Source organism: Mirounga leonina, unplaced genomic scaffold (assembly GCF_011800145.1).
Source record: "Mirounga leonina isolate KUSES-001 unplaced genomic scaffold, KU_Mleo_1.0 Mir_418, whole genome shotgun sequence".
Classification (NCBI taxonomy): domain Eukaryota; kingdom Metazoa; phylum Chordata; class Mammalia; order Carnivora; family Phocidae; genus Mirounga; species Mirounga leonina.
Window position 1 is genome coordinate 6,509,766 of NW_023270739.1, and position 18,893 is coordinate 6,528,658.

At 49.0% G+C, this 18,893-nt stretch overlaps 2 protein-coding genes across 5 annotated transcripts; both read right to left on the reverse strand.

Annotated features, from left to right (window-relative positions):
• Window positions 1-307: 307 nt before the first annotated feature.
• Window positions 308-7,002, reverse strand: TOMM22 (translocase of outer mitochondrial membrane 22). The gene is made up of 5 exons (XM_034987505.1): window positions 6,906-7,002; window positions 2,116-2,373; window positions 1,752-1,870; window positions 1,173-1,290; window positions 308-940 (listed from the first exon to the last, which is right to left on the reverse strand). Exons 2-5 carry the CDS (start codon window positions 2,236-2,238, stop codon window positions 866-868), a joined length of 435 nt encoding a protein of 144 aa, XP_034843396.1. The 5' UTR covers window positions 2,239-2,373; window positions 6,906-7,002; the 3' UTR covers window positions 308-865.
• An 824-nt stretch (window positions 7,003-7,826) lies between these two features.
• Window positions 7,827-17,011, reverse strand: CBY1 (chibby family member 1, beta catenin antagonist). Of its 4 annotated transcripts, none has more exons than XM_034987504.1 (5): window positions 17,005-17,011; window positions 11,849-11,933; window positions 10,347-10,452; window positions 10,144-10,262; window positions 7,827-8,503 (listed from the first exon to the last, which is right to left on the reverse strand). In XM_034987504.1, exons 2-5 carry the CDS (start codon window positions 11,924-11,926, stop codon window positions 8,423-8,425), a joined length of 384 nt encoding a protein of 127 aa, XP_034843395.1. In that variant the 5' UTR covers window positions 11,927-11,933; window positions 17,005-17,011; the 3' UTR covers window positions 7,827-8,422. The 4 variants fall into 4 exon arrangements, with proteins under 4 accessions (XP_034843395.1, XP_034843392.1, XP_034843391.1 ...); XM_034987501.1 differs by lacking the exon at window positions 17,005-17,011 and adding an exon at window positions 12,294-12,484 and having other exon boundaries at window positions 7,827-8,147; window positions 11,849-11,968; XM_034987500.1 differs by lacking the exon at window positions 17,005-17,011 and adding an exon at window positions 12,294-12,484 and having other exon boundaries at window positions 11,849-11,968.
• Between the last annotated feature and the right edge of the window lie 1,882 nt (window positions 17,012-18,893).

Consider the following 18,893-nt stretch of genomic DNA (forward strand, 5'->3'; position numbering starts at 1 on the left):
GTACACAGACCTAGTCCTTTCTTTGTTGGTGGATCTGAAAATGATTGCCTGAATTCAGGGCAAAGATTACTATTAAGAGGTTCTTGGCCAGAAATAAACATCTTTTTCACTTTGGGAAGTTTAACTAACTTGGACCTGAGGGGTCAAACTGTTAAATGGCGGTGGCTAGCTGAGCTGAGAGGAAATGTGAGGGGCAGTCTAAAGTGATTTCGAGTTGTGTATCACAAGTACATAGATGACACTTTCCATTGGAATCGTTTTTAATATTTAAATACAAAAAGTGAGCACTTACTTTTTTTTTTTTTAGACAGACACACAGGTCTCTCATAGCCAAAATGGGCAGAGGAAATGAGCTCCTACTCTGTCCATCCTATGGTTGAAACTGCTGCCCGGCCCTCCCTCCTTTCCAACATAGGAATTCACAGTGGCTGTGTTACACTACGGTTGTAATGCATTGTGTATTTCATATCGTGTGCATGTCCCTTCCCAACATCTCCATGCTTAAAAACAAAAATGGTCAGGGGTACATCCTTCCCAGTGGCATCAGTTCCTATGCCACAATGGGATAGTGAGATCTTCCGGTCATGAGTGACTTAGTGAAAGGGGTGGGATGGCCAGAGCTGGAGTAACCGTCTGCATTCCTGAACTCGTATCAGAGTGAGAAGAGAAGAAATGGGACAGCGTGGAGGGCACGGTTGCAAGTTGGGAGTCTCCGTGAGACACTGGGGAGAATTCTCCCCACCAGGTTTAGATAGATCAATGTGCCAAAGTTTAAAAAAAAAAAAAAATCCAAATAATCAGCAGTTCAAACACTATTGAATTTTCAAACTTGTCCCACCGAGACAAGTCATATAGCAGTAGCAATCTAGATCTTTCCAGGAAGTGAAGGTAGAGCCCCTGGTATTCCTCCTGAGAGCCCTGTGTTAGGCCCTAGAAGTATCTGGAAAAGAAAAGGAGGGGTATAAGGCATCACACAAGCCTAGGGATCACATTTCCACTTAACTGACTGGGCCGACAAGGTCTACACAAACTGCTGAGCACAGTCAGGTACCTAAAAAAGCATGGGCTGGAGCCCAATCTCTACCCACAAGTAACTGCTGGTCTCTGCAGGTGCTGGGCAATCAACAACCTGCCTCTCCACCACTGGCAACAGGCCCAGGGGCTGGGCTCACCTGCCGCTGCTGCAGTTGCTGTTGCTGCTCCATTTGCAACTTCTCAGTCTCAAAGACAACAGGAAGAACCAGGATCATGAAGGAAGTGGTCCCAATCCACAAGGCTGCCCTGGAAAACCTGCAGAGGGAGTGGGAGCATGAAAGCCAGACACAAAAACGGGCCCGCTTCACCAAGGAACCAGTAACCAAACCTCTCACGCGCCCATGTTTTTGACAGGCGTGTTTCTACCCAACCCTTGCACCATACTCCTACCAGAAACAGGACGAGCCGTTCTGCCGGCCGTTTATCTCGTGCCAGCAGTTCCAACATCCTCCTGAGTTCTTACAAAGCTACTTATACAGCACATTAATGACCTCACATAATGTGAAACGATCCTCCCAACAAGCCCGACCCGTAAGAACTGCCACTTTAGGGAAAGGAAATGGAGACCAAGGAAGGTTAAGGTACCCACCAGCCCAAGGTCACTCAGTGGTCTAGGTGGCGGGCCAACCCCCGTCTGCTACTTCCAAATCCCATGCTCATTCGCGGCACTTCAGTCACCCCAGGCACGCCCCAATGTCTTTGCCCTCGTCCCTTACCTGTACATTTTCTGAGCCACAAAGAGGGAGAGATCAAAAGTCGCTCCAGCCGCGGACCGGACCCTCTCTGGGAACATCTCCGTCAGACCCCACAGTCTCTCCGACAGGGTCTCATCTAGCTGTGGTGGAGGCGGCGCGGGTCTTGACCGAAGCAACGGCAACCACCCCCTGGGGCTAGGGCACCCTGCCGCGGCCCAGTGGGGGCCCTAACCCCGCCTCCCGGACAAGACACCTCCCCCCGACCTCTCCGGGCTCCGCGACGCGCCTTCGTCCGAATCCCGCAGCACGCGGAGCTCACACCCCCGAGCCGGTCGCTCCCCGCCCGTAACTTCGCACCCCGCCCCACACCGCAGGGCCCCAGTACCTCCTCGTCGTCTTCCTCCTCCAGCTCCTCCTCAGTCTTCTCGGAATCGCCTTTCGGAAGCAATTCGTCCGGGGACAGAGGCGCCCCAGGACCGCCAGCGGCGGCGGCGGCGGCGGCGGCCATGGCTGCAGGGAGACACCGGAAGCGGAAGAGAGGAGGCAAGTGCAGCACCTCTGGCGGACAGAGGTGCTCTTCCGGGAGCCGGAGGCTGAAGTGCTGCGGAAGAACGACGCCTTCTGGCCGGCGGACTTCGGCTTTCTGCCAAGTAAGAAACACCTGGGAAATTTGATCCCGGTACAGAGTCGCGGTGCTTCCGCGGTAGTCGTTCTCTTCGGTTTAGGGTGGGCCCAGAAATCTGCATTTAATAAGCTCCCAGGGGCCACACTGAGACAAACACTAATCCAGTCTCATTTCCCCGAGGGGTGTGTTATTTGGTAGGAGTTAGATATTTGGAGGTTTATTGGTCTTTTGGGAAAAGGTCAAGTGAACAGTGCCAATGTACTAAGACAAAGGCAAGAATTAGCGCTTATATACTTGAGTACCAGGCATTGTGTGTCTGCGTACTAATTTAATCGTCACAGCAACCCACTGAGGTATGTACTATCATGCCTGGTTTAGAAATAAGGAAGTTGAGGCACAGTACAGGGGTGTGTGGCAAGTCCTTCTGAAGGATATAGTTCTTTTTTTTTTAAATTTATTTATTTTTTTATATTTTTTAAATTATGTTCAATTAGCCAACATACAGTACATCATTAGTTTTTGATGTAGTGTTCAACGACTCATTAGTTGCGTATAATACCCAGTGCTCATCCCATCATGTGCCCTCCTTAATACCCATCACCCGGTTACCCCATACCCCACCCCCTCCCTTCTATAACCCTCAGTTTGGTTCCCGGAGTCCAGAGTCTCTGATGAAGGATATATTTCTAGAAGTAAGTTTGCCGGCCAAAAAGTATGAACATTTAGTACTTTGCTCGATATTAGATAATTGCCCTCGAAATTATATCATATACTTTAATAATTGTAAATGGAAGTGTCCTTTTCCCCACACTGTCCCCAGCATTAGGTATTATCCATATTTTAATTTTTTGCCTTGATGGATTAAATGCTTCTTTTTATAATGTGCCACACAAGTTCTTTTTTTATTTTATTGAGAGAGAGCGTGCACAAGTAGGGGTGGGGGCAGAGGGAGAGGGAGAAGCAGGCTCCTTGCTGAGCGGGGAGCACATCACAGGCCTCTACCCCAGGACCCTGAGATCTTTTTTTTTAGATTTTGTTTATTTATTTGACAGAGAGAGACACAGCGAGAGAGGGAACACAAGCAGGGGGAGCAGGAGAGGGAGAAGCAGGCTTCCGCGGAGCAGGGAGGAGCCCTATGCCGGGCTCGATCCCAGGACCCTGAGATCATGACCTGAGCGGAAGACAGACGCCCAACCGACTGACCCACCCAGGTGCCCCTCACACAAGTTCTTAATACAAGGGTTATTTGATAAACACTTTGGCCAGCTGACCATGGAATCAGAGAATCTCAGGACTGAACAGTCCACGTCTCTATCTGATGCAGGACCATGTCCTTCATCCTGTGCTTACATAAGGAGGGGCAGGTATGTTTGCACTTCCTCCTGTAGCAGTCCTTGGTCCTTTTCAGCTCCAAACAGGGCAGCACTGACCATAGAAAGTTTTTATGTTGGGACGCCTGGATGGCTCAGTTGGTTGCGCGGCTGCCTTTGGCTCAGGTCATGATCCCAGGGTCCTGGGATCAAGTCCCGCATCTGGCTTCCTGCTCAGCAGGGAGACCGCTTCTCCCTCTGCCCGCTGCTCCCCTTGCACAATGTATACACTTGTGCTCTCTCTCTCTCTGACAAATAAATAAAATCTTAAAAAAAAAAAAAAAGTTTTTATGTCTCAAAACGGTGCTTACTGTATTATTCCATTACATAAAGTTCAAAAACCGGCAAAACCAATCTATGGTGTGGATTAGTGATTCCCTTTGAATACCTCAGAGGGGATAATATTTGGTAAGGAGCGGGGCGCCTGGGTGGCTCAGTCGTTAAGCGTCTGCCTTCGGCTCAGGTCATGATCCCAGGGTCCTGGGATCGAGCCCCGCATCGGGCTCCCTGCTCGGCGGGAAGCCTGTTCCTCCCTCCCCCGCTCCCCCTGCTTGTGTTCCCTCTCTCACTGTGTCTCTCTCTGTCAAATAAATAAATAAAATCCTAAAAAAAAAAAGAATAAAAGAACTTTCAATAATTCTATCACTGAGGAGGGATAAAAAAGGGGGGAGAATCATGCAGTACAGAGTATTAAAAGCCTTGGGAGAGATGCTAAGTGTTCATTTAATTGTTTTGCAGGAACTCAAGGTTTCCTCCTGAAGCCAACTGGAACCGGTCAGGACACTGACCTCCCTCCCCTTAGAGCCCAACAAAATGCAGTTAACCCTCCCTTACTTCATAACTTCCTTTATCTAATTTTGAGTCACATAACTCCTCTCCCCTTTACTCAGACCCTTTTCCACTTGTTAAAAATCCCTGGCTCTCCTGCTTCAGGGAGGCGAACTTGAGGCTTGTCTTCCCGGCTCCTCATTTGGCTGCAAGAATAAACTCTTGCCTTGCTGCACCCTTGAGGTCTGTTTCAGTGATCAGCTTTACTGCGCATCGGGCACTTGAACTTGGGTTTGGTTTCAAAATGGGGATGTACAGAGTTTCAACTTTACAAATTGAAGCATCTGGAGATGGATGGGTGGTGATGGGTGCACATCATTATGAATGTATTTGGTACCACTGAACTAATTATAAATGGTGAAGATGGTAAATTTTATGTCATGTGTATTCTGCCACGATAGAAAAAAATTTAAATTAAAAACAAATAGAAAATGAAAACCACTGGGGGAAAAGAGGGGGGAAGAGGAGGCTCAAGAGGTTCAAGGAGGAGCTGCTGGAGAGGAAGAAGGGAAATTGGAGAAGAGTGGCTTCACTGAAGGTTTCAAGGAGAAATGCCGAGAGGTAGCAGAGAAGACGCAAGGCAAGAATGATGCCCGGGGGCGCCTGGGTGGCTCAGTTGGTTAAGCGACTGCCTTCGGCTCGGGTCGTGATCCTGGAGTCCCGGGATCGAGTCCCACATTGGGCTCCCTGCTCGGCAGGGAGTCTGCTTCGTCCTCTGACCCTATCCCCTCTCATGTGTTCTCTCTCTCTCAAATAAATAAATAAAATCTTTAAAAAAAAAAAAAAAAAGAATGATGCCCGGCCAGGAGGCACTGTGGAAGGGTAAGGAGACAAATAAAGGTGCTAACAAGTGAGTTTGGATGCCCCAGGCAGGTGCACAGCTAACTTTGCCATTTGGATGGAGATGGGGTGTTCTGGAACCCCAGCCTCTGGCTCTTCTCCTACCCATCCCACGTGTCCATGATTTCACCTTTCCTGTTTCTGTCCTGTCAGAATTTGAAATTGGTGATACAGCAGTTCTTGATATGGGTCAGTGGGCAGGCACAGATCCCTTTGACAATCTTAGAAAAGCTGTAAGCCCCTCCCATAAAAAACACACATTAGCCTGTATCTGCACAATTGTGCAAGTGGATCCCCTTGCGAGGCCTGTAGGACTCCCTCCCTGACGCCCCCAGAGCTTCCGTGCAGCTCCACCATAACAGTGCCCCGTAACTTGACCCGCAGTGCAGAAATTCCCAAAATTGTTGTAGTTCACAAGAGATAACGTCAATTAGATAGCACTATTTACTTGGGTGGCCCATCTGTAGCAGATTTGGCTCATAAAGTCTTTGAAGGAGCAAGTATTTTAACCAGAACCTGAAGGATGTATCTGACTAGAAAGGTAAGAACTTGAAAGTAGGGGTGCCTGGGTGGCTCAGTTGTTAAGCATCTGCCTTCCGCTCAGATCATGATCCCAGGGTCCTTGGATCGAGCCCTACATCGGGCTCCCTGCTCTGTGGGAAGCCTGCTTCTCCCTCTCCCACTCCCCCTGCTTGTGTTCCCTCTCTTGCTCTGTCTCTGTCAAATAAATAAAATCTTTAAAAAAAAAAAAAGAACTTGAAAGTAGATAGCATCTCCCCGGGAAAAACACAAAGGTTGTGGTGGTGAGATGTAGCCACCTTCCTCTTTTCCTCATATCCATCAGCAAACACAAATTGATCGGGGCACCTGGATGGTTGTCACTTGAGCCTCTGATTCTTTTTTTTTTCTTTAAAGATTTTATTTATTTATTTGACAGAGAGACACAGCGAGAGAGGGAACACAAGCAGGGAGAGTGGGAGAGGGAGAAGCAGGCTTCCCGCAGAGCAGGGAGCCCGATGCGGGGCTCGATCCCAGGACCCTGGGATCATGACCTGAGCCGAAGGCAGACGCTTAACGACTGAGCCACCCACGCGCCCTGAGCCTCTGATTCTTGATTTCAGCCCAAGTAATGATCTCAGGGTCATGAGATCAAGTCCTGCATTGGGAGTCTGCTAGAGGTTCTCTCCCCTCTCCCTCTGCCCCTCCCTGCTGTACACTCTCTAAAATAAATAAATCTTTAAAAAAAATTGATCATAGCACTCCTCTGCTCAAACTCACCGACAGCTTATTTCCCTTATCACTCAAAATAGAAGTCCTTCTTTACTGCAGAACTGTCCCACGTAATGGCTCCAGGGCTCTCTGGTGGCAGGGTGATGCAGGGACCCACATCACTGTGACAACCAAACCTGCCCCTCATAATTCCCAGGGTTTTGGTCCAGGCTCCACCCCTTCCAGTTGTGTCACCTTGAGGGAGCTCGTTTCTTCATCTAAAAGCAGGGGACGATAACAAACCTGAATTCTATGAGATTCAACAATAGGTGTCTGGCATCGAAGGCACTCAATAAATGGTTGCTCCTGATGTGGGGCCAGGAATAAGCCAACTCTCAACTGCTGCCATTAGCTGGAGCATTTACATCCTGTTTACATTTTGTATCCTCCAATTTCTTCTGAGTTCTTCTCTCCTATATCAGAAGGTGAGCTTATGAGGTGGAGCCTCTATCCATCTCCCCTAGAGCTGGTCCATTAGAGGCTGTTCCCTACCAGCTCCTCCCTTTCACCAGGAGCTGGGAGTCAGCAGACTCTCACACTTCTGTATGATCCTGGGCGCGCTTCTGAACTTCCTGGAACCTGGTTCCTTACCTCTGAGGACACCTGCTGCCAGTCCCCCATTCACAGGGCTAAGCTGCGGGAGACAAGAGTAGGAGGGCAAGGTGCTGAGGTCTGTTCCACACAAGTCACAGGCTTTCAGAAACTGCTGACCATCGTAGCCATCACCAGGCTAAAGCTCTGGGCTCTGTCCCCATCTCAGTGCCCTCCCCCTTAACTTTGGGAGCTGGGTTCCCTCTTACTGACTCCCTCCTCCAGCCACAGCAGCTTGGCTCACACAGACTTAGGCGCAAATTCCCTCTCTAGGAATGCAGCCCCCCACCCCCACCACTCGACAATACTGCCCGACGACTCGGTCCCTGTCAGGTCCAGGCTAGTCCCAAATCTCTGAAGGACAGCAGAGGAATGTGGGCAGAGAGACTGTTCTGTTTCCAGTCAGCCTCGGCGGATGCCCAGGAAGCTGGAATGCTTCTCCTGCAGGGATGACATTTCCCCACAACTTAAAAACTCTGTCTCTGGACAGCCAAACAGAAGCTTAGACTCCAGGGTCCACTAACTTCTTTAAGAACTGCTACTTTCATTTCTCAGTCACTTTGGCCACAGACAGATTATATACCATCATTTAATTTTGAGAAACTAAACAGGAAAGTAGCACAAAAATAGAGTGTTGCCGTGGAAGGCTGGGGCTCGCCACTGAGAAGCTGAAGCCAGAAGAGGGGGGTGGATTCGGCGAACAAGTATTCTTTAAAGGACAGAGAGAGTAGCCCGGGGGGGGGGGGGGCAGAGAACCAGGAGGGCTGTTCATCGGAGGCCCCCAACACAGAGCTGTTTAGAAGTGCTCCTGCCACACCCCAAACACCAGCGTGAGCGGTGAGGCAATGAAGTCCAGCTGCTTCAGCCAGCGGCATCAGCCCAGCGAGGCGGAACCTGGGAAGGCACATTCGTACATGAAGTGACCACTGGCAGCCCCCCAGGGCTCGTTCCTGCTCACCGCCCTGGCCCGGGGTCCTGGTTTCTGCCAGCAATGGTGTACCTTCCTGTTGCCAACCTGAGGGGGGCCTTTCGCCCCATTATATGACCCTCTCTCCCAGTACCTAATCCCCTAGTTAGGCTACAAAACACCCTCAGCCACATCCCACTCCTCTGGTTGGTGGACTTCTCCTAACGAATGTCCTTTTCTCCTAACGAGTATCTTCAGGGGCTCATTTCCTCCTGCGGCTGACGCTCTTCAGCTCCTCCAATTCCTTCTCCATTAAGTGGGACTCGGCGGTGGTCTCGGACAGCTGAAATGAAGGCAGGAGACTGTAAGAAAGCAGGACCCTGGGCGCCTGGGTGGCTCAGTCATTAAGCGTCTGCCTTGGGCTCAGGTCATGATCCCAGGGTCCTGGGATCGAGCCCCGCATCGGGCTCCCTGATCAGCGGGAAGCCTGCTTCTCCCTCTCCCACTCCCCCTGCGTGTGCTCCCTCTCTTGCTGTGTCTCTCTCTGTCAAATAAATAAATAAAATCTTTTAAAAAAAGAAAGAAAGAAAGAAAGCAGGACCCTTCTGGGCTGTGTCACGTTTGCAAGGGCAGCTCCATGCACTGGGGAAAGACCCCCCAGCCTCTCTCTCACACCACTGATGCCCTCCAGCGAGGGAACCCCTTGGGGAACCCCCAGGGCCTCCAGTACATAAAGAACAGCCACGATCCACCCTCACAACATTCTGGTCACCTAGGATTGCTCGGCACTCGCTGCCTTAAAGACAGCAGGCCTCAGGATGAAAAAGGCAGACAATGGGCCATCCTAAGGCTAAAGAATTAGGGTCTGAATTGTTTCTGAGCCGTAGCTCACATAATGGTGATTAGGGGAAAAAATCCTTGAAAAAGAATGCCGCTTTCCTCATTAGGATCTTTCAATGGACTTTAGAGTAGAAAGTGGAAGATACTCAGGACAGGGACAGAAGCTTTACTCTCCAAAGTAGAGGTCAGCTTCCTGCGGGGGGAAAAAGCTACACTTCTGAGCAATTCTCTATTCCAAGTGCTTTACTTGGACTATTAACTCAGTATGAGGCATCATACTCATACATTGGTGCCTATTTCACTGATGAAGACACTAAGTTTCGACACACGGAGCCGTGAAGTAATTGGCTGAAGTCACAAAACCAGGGGCGGCACTGCACAAGGAACCAGGCGGGTTGGCTCCCGAACGCGTGACAGCAAGGGCTCTCCCGTGTCCCAGTCTCCTCTCACCTGCAGCCCCAGGCCCAGCCGCCCGCTGGGTCTTTCGCAGCCACAAGGAACCGAGAGCAGCACAGAGCGTGCTCCTCAGCAGGTCTGGGCCCGCGTGATAAGGGACACCTCCAAGCCATGGGCAGACGGTCCTTCTTCCTGGAATGCCTTCCTCCCATCCTCCATTCCTCCCTTTATCCTTCCACATTCAGCTCAAGTATCCCTTCCTCCGACAGCCTCCTGACTCGACAGAATGACTTGTTCTCCCTCCTGTGCTGACACCCGGCCCAATGCAGACTCCAACCGTTGCCCTCACCATGAGGCCCTGTCTCTGTGTGTGCCTACTGCCCACCTCCCTGCTAGACTGTGAGCCCTTGAGAGCAGGGGTGCTGTCTGATCTGGATCTTTAGATTCAAAGCACCGTACCCGGGCTTGGATGGAATGACTCGCGATGGAGCCTCCCCACAAGAAAAGCCTAGGCAGGGACGCCTGGATAGCTCAGGTGGTTAAGCGTCTGCCTTCGGCTCAGGTCATGATCCCAGGGTCCTAGGATCAAGCCCCGCATTGGGCTCCCTGCTCAGCAGGAGGCCTGCTTCTCCCTCTCCGGCTCCCCCTGCTTGTGTTCCCTCTCTTGCTGTCTCTCAAATAAATAAATAAAATCTTAAAAAAAAAAAAAAAAAAAGCCTAGGCGTCCCTTCCCATTGCCCTCCTCACCATGTCCAGCAGGATGTCCACCTTTAGCCGCAAGAGATTGTTCTCTTCCTCCAACTGCTGGTTCCGCCTGCGGAGGCGCTGGGCCTCCCTCCTGTCCACACCGCCACTAATCCCCGCCTCTGGGGGAAGGACAGAATGGGCAGTTACACGGGGGCTTTTGCTTCCACGCTCTCCGTGGACACCACGGCAGGAGATCAGCCCACCTGCTATCCACTGGCCATTTTCAAACTTCAGGCTTTGTCCCGCCAGGTTCATGGTGGGGGTTCCGTAGTCGAGGCCCAGCTCCACCTCCCGGGTTGACCGATCCAGCTGTGGACGAGACAGTCCCACTAACTGTGTGACCCCGGCAACTCATTTCCTTCCTCTAATCATCACCGAGCACATTTTCTCACTTTTGTTCAAAGTCAGAAAATCAAATAAGGTACAACAAAAACTTTTACAGTATAAGAAGAAACCTCCTACTTTATTATACATGTTTTCCAAAAAAACTATATATGCTGAAATTTGAATTATTTGACATCTGCTGGGCACTTCACATCTTTTTTTTTTTTTTTTAAGATTTTATTTATTTGACAGAGAGAGACACAGCGAGAGAGGGAACACAAGCAGGGGGAGTGGGAGAGGGAGAAGCAGGCTTCCCACCAAGCAGGGAGCCTGATGCGGGGCTCAATCCCAGGACCCCGGGATCATGACCTGAGCCGAAGGCAGACGCTTAACAACTGAGCCACCCAGGCGCCCCCAGTTTAAGAAATCTTACTACAAATTTTTAATAAAGTAGAAAATCCTTTTTAGAGTTAATAAGCTCCTCCGTTATCCGTTGCTTACCATGGAGCTCCACAGGTCATGGAAAAGGCATGAAATGCTAACTCCCAATCTGTCGTTGTAGCTGGTCTGTAATGGGTTTGAGTTTCTACCACTCACTGAGCAGCCACGGGGCACCGGGCCTAGGACTGGGCGTTCCGGGATGAGCGCAACCAGCCCTGCGCTCTAGGAGCCGCCTCTGGAGCTCCAACACACCCTTGGATGCCATTAACGGTGGCAAAACATCATCCTTTGAGAAGGAATTTGATTCTCAGACACAATTAAAATCAATTCCTGGCCAGGTCTTGGGAATAAAGTGAAAGCTAGCTAAATAGTACCATTTGGAGCCAAAAATCATCCTGCGACTGACCGTCTTACTAGGTTCTTGAACATGCTCTGATGATGACTTCCAAACAGGAGTTAAAAATGGTTTTTTGTGGGGGGTGCCTGGGTGGCTCAGTAGGTTAAGCGTCTGCCTTCAGCTCAGGTCATGATCCCAGGGTCCTGGGATCGAGTCCCACTTCAGGCTCCCTGCTCAGCAGGGCAGTCTGCTTCTCCCTCTCCCTCTGCCCCTGCTTGTGTACCCTCTCTCTCTTGCTCACTCTCTCAAATAAATAAATAAAATCTTTAAAAAAAAATTTTTTTTAGGTTTACTTATTTAAGTAATCTCTATACCCAACATGGGGCTCAAACTCATGACCGCAAGATCAAGAGTTGCATGCTTTTCTGACTGAGCCAGCCAGGTGCCCCAGGAGTTAAAAATGTCTTTAGCAATAGCAATAATATGAATTAGAAGGATGTCCTCCTTACAAGGATGCCTCTGGAGAACCACACTTTCCCTCAGAGACCAGGCTTGATGCTCCAGTCCCTGCACACTGGGATGGGCCCCAGCAGTGATACTCACATTATGCAGGCTGGAGAGAGAAGCGGACTTCCGAGGGGGCGTCTTCTTGGGACTGAACGTATTCCCAAAGAGAGGCATCTTGGACCTGATGAAGGAAAGGTCAATGCTCCCTTCTCCTACCGTCAGAAAAAGTCACAGATACAAACAGATGGGTCAGTGACCTTACGCCACCGTCCTCAAATCATGAAAACATATATCTTACCATGTGGCTCTTAACAATCCTGGTGATGGTGCACATGTGTTGAGAGCTCACTAGGGAGAATGCTCAATGACTCCCTTGCATGAAACACCTCAATTCTCACAACCACGCTTTGTTTACTCCCCTTGTTATCCCCACTGAACAGATGAGGTTTAGAAAGACTAAGGTCCTAAGTGGTCACTAGAATTTCAGTGCAGGACTGTGGGGCTCTACAGTTTAGTCCCACAGGCAAATGCCTAACTTGCCTGTTTCAAGTTTTGTCATGAGGTGACATCACCAGATTTACAGTCTAGCACAAGGAATGCAATCTTGCTCGTTCCTGGACGCTTGTGAGAATCACATGTAGGGCAAGAGCCCCTGCACAGACTCCATTTTTTATTTTTATTTTTTTTAAGATTTTATTTATTTGACAGAGAGAGACACAGCAAGAGAGGGAGCACACGCAGGGGGAGTGGGAGAGGGAGAAGCAGGCTTCTTGCCGAGCAGGGAGCCCAATGTGGGACTCGATCCCAGGACCCTGGGACCATGACCTGAGCTGAAGGCAGACGCTTAATGACTGAGCCATCCAGGCACCCCACAGAATCCATGAGAATGGTGTCCCTCACTCAGTCCTATGTCAGAAGGCCACCTGTCCCGTGTGGCAGGTGAGGTGTCCAGTGGAAGGAGGAGGCCCACCACATGGCAGGGCTGACAACACCGCACATTTGCTTTCAGCACATTGCAACCTACTGCAATTCACACAGGCCCAGTGAAGAGGATTTACTGACACTGCCCCTTTTGGGGATGGGGAGGTGGGGTAAATATTTTTGTATATTTATGTGTAACACAGAAAAGTATACAGATTGTAAATGTATGGCTTCATGAATTTTTACTACACACACACACCGCCCCGACTCCTGTGTAGCCACCCTCCAGATCAGGATATAGAACATTTCATCACCCTGCCTACCTCGCCCAGCAGCTTTATATCCAGGGATTCATGCATTATGTCTTCTTCTGTGTTTGTTTTTTTTCACTTGATATCATGTTTGTGAGACTTGTCTGTGTTCTGTGTAGTTAGAGTTTGTTCATTCACATTGCAGTAAAATATTCTGAGTAAGTGGACATTTGGATTGTTTTGTTTTTGTCAATTAGAAACAGTAATGCTAAGAACATATGTGGACATGTACTTCTGTACACGTAAGTATACTTCTCTGATTCTATACCCGGGGGTGGAATTGTGGAGTTGTCGAGTATTCATATATTCAGCTGTAGTAGATACTGCTAAATGGTTTTCCAAAGTGGTTGAGCCAATTTATATGTCCTACCAACAGTGTATGAACTTTTGAACTTTGGGCATTTCCTATCTTTTTCCTTTTATCTATTCTGGTAGTTATGTAGTTGTACTGCATTGAGTGCTTAAATTGCTTTTCCCCAATAAGTAATTAAATGGAGCACCTTTTCATATACTCATCGGACATTCAGATACTCTCTTTTGTGACATGCTTGTTCAAGTCTTTTGCCACTTTTCTACTGGGCTTTCTACCATTCTCTTATTGATTTGTAATGGCTCTCTCTATATACTGACTGTAAGTCCTTTATTGTAGAGAGAGAATACTGAAAATATCTTCTCCCAATCTGGGACTTGTCTTCCTGCTTTCTTATTGGCTTCTTTTTGATTAAAGAAGTTCTTTTTTTTTTTTCTTTTAAAGATTTTATTTGTTTATTTGAGAGAGAATGAGATAGAGAGAGAGCATGAGAGGGGGGAGGGTCAGAGGGAGAAGCAGACTCCCCGCTGAGCAGGGAGCCCGATGCGGGACTCGATCCCGGAACTCCAGGGTCATGACCTGAGCCGAAGGCAGTCGCTTAACCAACTGAGCCACCCAGGCGCCCCTCAAATTACTCTCATATTAATAACTAGTGGGGTACATCATAAAAAAGAAGCATTCTCATCCACCATATTGGCAAAACTTAAAAGATGAATAATATACAATGCTCGTGAGGGTGTGGATAAAAAGACACTTTAGTTTTCTTTAGGTGGAAACATAAGATACTGTAATTTTCCCAGTTAGGCAAAACCTAGCAAAATTTTAAACGTGCATACTTGGGGCGCCTGGGTGGCTCAGTCATTAAGCGTCTGCCTTCGGCTCAGGTCATGATCCCAGGGTCCTGGGATCGAGCCCTGCATCAGGCTCCCTGCTCCACGGGAAGCCTGCTTCTCCCTCTCCCACTCCCCCTGCTTGTGTCCCTCTCTTGCTGTGTCTCTGTCAAATAAATAAATAAAATCTTTCAAAAAAATAAAATAAATGTGCATACTTTCTGGCCGCCAAATCTAAAAATTTATCCTCCAGAAAGAATTGGACATGTACATACATATGTTCCCTACTGTTGGTAACAGTGAAAAATAAAAAACAATCCAAAATGTCTACCAATGGTTGGTATAGCCAAATACATTGTAGCACATTATTATAACGGAATGCAACAGGACAAGTAAAAACAATGAGGCAGCTGTGTATGGACTGACCTGGAAAGACCTCCAACACACTTTAAACATTTAGAAAGCAAGATGCAGAACAATGTGTATACTATAATGCCATAAGAGAAGACAGAAAGAAAAAAAAAAGGCAAGAATATAGGTGTGTACATTAAAAATAGAAAAAAATCTGGAAAGATACACCAAACTGCTCACTGTGGTTAAATGTGGGAAGGGGAGTAGGATGTGGCTTTAGTGAAATCATCTTTTTATAGGTAAAAAGTGGTGGTTAAGTGGTAGCAATTTCATATGCTATAATAATATTGAATTATACTGGGCGCCTGGGTGGCTCAGTCAGTGAAGCGTCTGCCTTCGGCTCAGGTCATGATCTCAGCGTCCTGGGATGGAGTCCCGCATCAGGCTCTCTGCTCAGCGGGGAGCCAGCTTCTCTCTCTCCCTCTGCTCCTCCCCTTGCTCGTGCTCTCTCTGTCTCAAATAAATAAATAAAATCTTTAAAAAGAAAATTTTTTTAAAATATCGAATTATATTAAATAAATATACTTCTGGGGGCGCCTGGGTGGCTCAGTCAGTTAAGCCGTTGCCTTTGGCTCTGGTCATGATCTCTGGGTCCTGGGATCAAGCCCCATGTCGGGCTCCTGGCTCAGCAGGGACTCTGCTTCTCCCTCTGCCCCTCCCCCTACTCGTGCGAGCGTTCTTTTAAAAAAGAAATATACTGGGATGCCTGGGTGGCTCAGTCGGTAAAGCAGTTGCCTTCCGTTCTGGTCATGATCCCAGAACCCTCCCAGGACCTGGGATCAAGCCCCACATTGGCCTCCTTGCTCAGCAGGGAGCCTGCTTCTCCCTCTGCCTGCTTTTTCCTCTGCCTGTCGACCCCCTGCTTGTGCTCTCTCTCTCTCAAATAAATAAAGTCATTTAAAAAATTAACAAAAAGAAATATACTTTTGGATTTAATAAATTACTACAATGATAATATGTTAATTATGAAAAAACAAAACAAATGAACAAAAAACAACTAAAAAGCAGCCCCTCCCCTTCCAAAAACCTGGAGACATCTGAAGAAGGAAAAATACTTGGCCAAGTTGTTCTTGCAAAGCCTGCAATCGTGCTAAGAGTACTACGCCTAAGCCTATCACTTGGACACAACAGACCAAGTACCAGGTCTAGCTCTGCCCCTCAATTGCATGCTAAACCCTGGCCAAATTACTTTCTTTCTCAGGGTTTTAACAGGGGCGCTTCCCTTGTGACCTCATTAATTCTCATAACCCTTAAGCAGAGAACTATCATCAATATATTACAGGTGAGGAAAAGGAAGTGTCTGGACGAGATGCCTTTTAAGTCATACCCAATAATCCACAAACAACTTTGACTGAGACCCTAAGATGCTAGAACATTAGTGTGGACCCTGAGGCCCCAGCTGAGCCCCTTGGCCCAAGGCAGCTGTCTCTCTAGTGAAACTCCCTGGAGAGAGAGGGCTCAGTTCTAAGAAAGAGAAGGGAGAGCATCTGGGTTCCAATCATGGCTCTGCCGCGCAGCCCCACTGGGACCCCAGAACTTATCTTCTCTGGGCCTCAGGCTGATTTATAAACTGGGATAACAACACTACCCACTTACAGGTTATTATAGTGTTTATAAAAATCGGTGGCATTTGATGCTCGCAACAACCCTGAGAAATAGATCGAGGTAAGTATGTCCCAGGCAACAGATCAGACAACTGAGGCTTAAAAAAGTTAAGTAACGGGGCGCCTGGGTGGCTCAGCTGGTTGAGCGACTGCCTTCGGCTCAGGTCATGATCCTGGAGTCCCGGGATCGAGTCCCGCATCGGGCTCCCTGCTCGCCAGGGAGTCTGCTTCTCCCTCTGACCCTCCTCCCTCTCATGCTCTCTGTCTCTCATTCTCTCTCTCAAATAAATAAATAAAATCTTAAAAAAAAAAAAAGTTAAGTAACTTGTCCCCAGTCACACGGTGGGAAGGTAGTGGAATTGGGCTTCCAATAAGGTCTACTCCTCTGCGCTGGTAATAATCACTTCCTCACTGCGCAGTGCCTTACAGTTTGCAATGGGCCATAAAATACATTATCCTGTTTTAATCTAACAAGAAGGTGAGGGAGTAGTTTTTGGCTTTCCCTGGATTCTCAAAAGAGTTCAGAGCTAGCCCAGTACGTGCCGCGCAGATACGCTGCCACCCCGGGCCGCTGGACTCAACTAACGCTAGAGAACAGACGTTCACACGCACGCCTTTAAGCCTCTTCGCAGCCGATTTACCCGGAGGAATTACCAGCCCAGTTTATGATCGAGGCGAGAAGGGCGGTGACGGGCCTGGGGTGAACCCAGCCTCCGCCCCCTGTCCCGCGCCCTCGGGCCGCTCCAGCGGCTGGGAAGCCCTGGGTCCCCTGGGAAACGCCCGCGCGTCCCACCCCTCCTCCGGCCCTGGGGCGACGCTGTGCTTAGCCCTGGCGCATCCCAGAAGCCCGGGTCCAAACGCGCACCAATACTTGCCGGAAACCGCCTGCAGGGGCCCGCGTCACCCGCCTCGACCACGGCTCCGGCGCGGCTCCGCCCCCCGCCTTGTGCGCATGCGCAACCCCGCCCCGGACTCTACCATCGCGGGAGGCGGGGGGGGTGCCCGGCGCGGTGGGGTGCACAACGGAGCCTACGCGAGGCACCAGAAACGCTTGAGGACTGCCCTCGGTATATCAAAGAGACTCCGGAGGGGATGTCTCCTGGAGTCACTTACGTTCCCCGTGCTATAGACTGGGAAGAGGAACCACAAACCCATTGGTCTGGTCTCCACAGCCACCTGGGGCCGTCACCGTGGTAACGGCGTCTCGCGGGCGCCGCGGTGGCTCACCACGGTTCCATTGTTGTGGGAAAGGTGGAAGTGGTGACAGCGCCTGGCGTTGCCTTGAGAACGCCAGGACTCACAGTAGCAAAATGGGCCTCTCCCCGACGCCCCTCCTCCTCTTCTTCCTCCTCCCCGACCACAAAGCAAAGGGCACCCCTTCCTGGTGCATGTGGGGGCAACAGGTGTCGGATGTCCCATCCAGGACTTCGCGGGGTCCGCTGAAGGACCCGTGGCGGAGACGGCCCCAAGTTCGTCAGATTCCGCCTGTGTCTTCAGGTAAGACGTACAGACAGACGACGACCCTCCCTGCCCTCTTCCGCACACTGCCACCGCCCCACGTCCCGACACTGATCGGCTTTTACAAGCAGGAGAAACTGAGGCCCAGGGACCACTTCAAGTGGCACAGTGAGCAAGGGCAGGGAACTACTCTAGGATCAACGCCAGATCTCCTGAAGTCCTGACTGTGTATTATTGGTTCCATTTGAAAAAATAAGAAACTCAGAGCCATTCAAGGGATGTTTATTGGGTGCCTAGTGAGTGCACCAGGTCGTCCATCCAATGAGAGCCTGATCCCATGGGTCTCTGGCTGCAAGTGCAATTTTCTTCCAACTACACCTCAGTGCATTGAAAAGGGGAGAATTCTATGTCCTAGAACCAAACTGCACGGTCTAACCCAGCACCATCCAATGGAAACATACAGGGGCCACATGTGTCATTTAGAATTTTCTAGTAGCCATATTTTAAAGATTAAAAAAAAATAAGGTTATATTAATTTGAGCCTTTTATTTAACTCATATGTCCCAAATATTATCACTTCAACATATAATCAGTGTTAACATATAATGATTTCGAAATAATCAACTGCTTCAGTTTTTAAGTTTAAATTAATTAAAATTAAAATTTCAGTTCTTCAGGCACACTAACCAGATTCCAAGGGCTCAATTTCACATGTGGTTAGTGGCTACTGTGACACACAGATCTAGCCTTTTCCGACCTGTCTACACTCGCTCCCCTCTTCTTGGATGGTATTTCCCCCGTCCCCCTTTATCTAGTTAACTCCTGCTCTTCCTTCAAACCTTGACTAGATCCATACCTAATATCAGCTTATCTCACAGTACTGCATCCTTCCCTTCAAAGCACTGGTTGTAGTTATAATTCACAATTATTTATATAGTCATTTGATTATTGCATGTCTCCCCTGGTAGACATAAGCTCCATTAAGGAAGGGATCAAGTCTGGCTTAGCTCACCACCCTGTCCCCAGTAAGAGCACACTGCTGGCTTGTGTTGGGCACTCAGTAAATCGTCATTGAGTGGCTGAAGTTTAAACTGAACAAAAGTCTGATTCCAAAATCAGCATCGTTTTAACTTATTTAAACATTAAAATTGTTTGACGTGTTAACTTTAAACAGGGGACATTCAAATCCCAGGTGTCAGAATATGTGCAACACGAGGGCGGAATGTTTGTTATTCTTCCACTTGTCTGCCCCCAACACAGCACAGTGAGGCCCACAGGGTAGATAGTCAGTGAAGT

Bases quoted from the DNA above. Each gene is read 5' to 3' on its own strand.
- CBY1 (XM_034987500.1), bottom strand. The intron at 10,263-10,346 runs GTGGGCTGATCT...TCCTTCCCCCAG, and splicing joins AAATGGCCAGTGGATAGCAG to AGGCGGGGATTAGTGGCGGT. The intron at 8,504-10,143 runs GTGAGGAGGGCA...CCTTCATTTCAG, and splicing joins TGGACATCCTGCTGGACATG to CTGTCCGAGACCACCGCCGA.
- TOMM22 (XM_034987505.1), bottom strand. From the start codon at position 2,238: ATGGCCGCCGCCGCCGCCGCCGCCGCTGGCGGTCCTGGGGCGCCTCTG. The intron at 1,291-1,751 runs GTAAGGGACGAG...CTCCCTCTGCAG, and splicing joins GTGGCTCAGAAAATGTACAG to GTTTTCCAGGGCAGCCTTGT. The intron at 941-1,172 runs GTGAGCCCAGCC...TTTCTTTTCCAG, and splicing joins AGCAACTGCAGCAGCGGCAG to ATACTTCTAGGGCCTAACAC.